Here is a 740-nt window from a genome sequence, read left to right on the forward strand (position 1 = left end):
CTCATTTAGCGAATCGACAACAGGGAACTTTGTCACATCTGATTCACTCGTCTTTGATACAAACATATATCAGTGGGGGTGTCTTACTCTTTTGCTTTTTGAAAGGAGAAAACAAAAGGACCGAGGGTGCTTTAAGCAAAATACTAAAAAGCGGCAAATACTTTTAACTCATACAAATTAATGACGATATGCATAACCCGAGTCAGCATCAATAACAAAAAACGCAAAAAAAACCACAAAAGCAGGAATACGTTGCAATCAGCAAATTTGATTTTTCCTTATTCAGATAAAAGGCTTCCAATAACCAATTGATAAAACATCAAAACACCGACGGCGAGGAGAGACATCAAAAAGGGACGAAAGAGATCGAAATACGTTCGAATCAAGCGTAAGCATAATACACCTTCTTCGGGGTTGCCAGCATTCCGACAGACATCCCTTTCAAATCTCATCATGAACACCAAATAAAGGCCAGCCAAGCAATTAGCTAGCCCAAGCGCACCCAAAAGTATCGCACTGTTCTTCAGCAGACTCTCAATCTGAGCAAAACCACTGTGAAGCACCACAGTCGAAGCTTCTTGTGTACTACAAGGAACAGAATATTCTTGTCCCTCCGAAGCCTCCTGCACCTCGGATACACCACTGTATTTTTGAAGACGCTCTGCCAACATTGCCCCAAGCCTCTTATAGCACTCGGGCATCTCAACGTCTAGAGAGGTACGCAAAATCTTACCCTTCAC

The 740-nt window shown here is 42.2% G+C and overlaps 1 protein-coding gene across 1 annotated transcript; it reads right to left on the reverse strand.

The window, feature by feature from the left end:
* Positions 1-278: 278 nt before the first annotated feature.
* DQ04_24071000 (hypothetical protein) lies at positions 279-671 on the reverse strand (the record flags this gene model as incomplete). The annotated part of the gene is made up of 1 exon (XM_009318210.1): positions 279-671. One exon carries the CDS (start codon positions 669-671, stop codon positions 279-281), a length of 393 nt encoding a protein of 130 aa, XP_009316485.1.
* Positions 672-740: the final 69 nt, after the last annotated feature.

Source organism: Trypanosoma grayi, assembly GCF_000691245.1.
Source record: "Trypanosoma grayi strain ANR4 Tgr_2407_V1, whole genome shotgun sequence".
In the NCBI taxonomy this organism is placed as follows: Eukaryota; Euglenozoa; class Kinetoplastea; order Trypanosomatida; family Trypanosomatidae; genus Trypanosoma; species Trypanosoma grayi.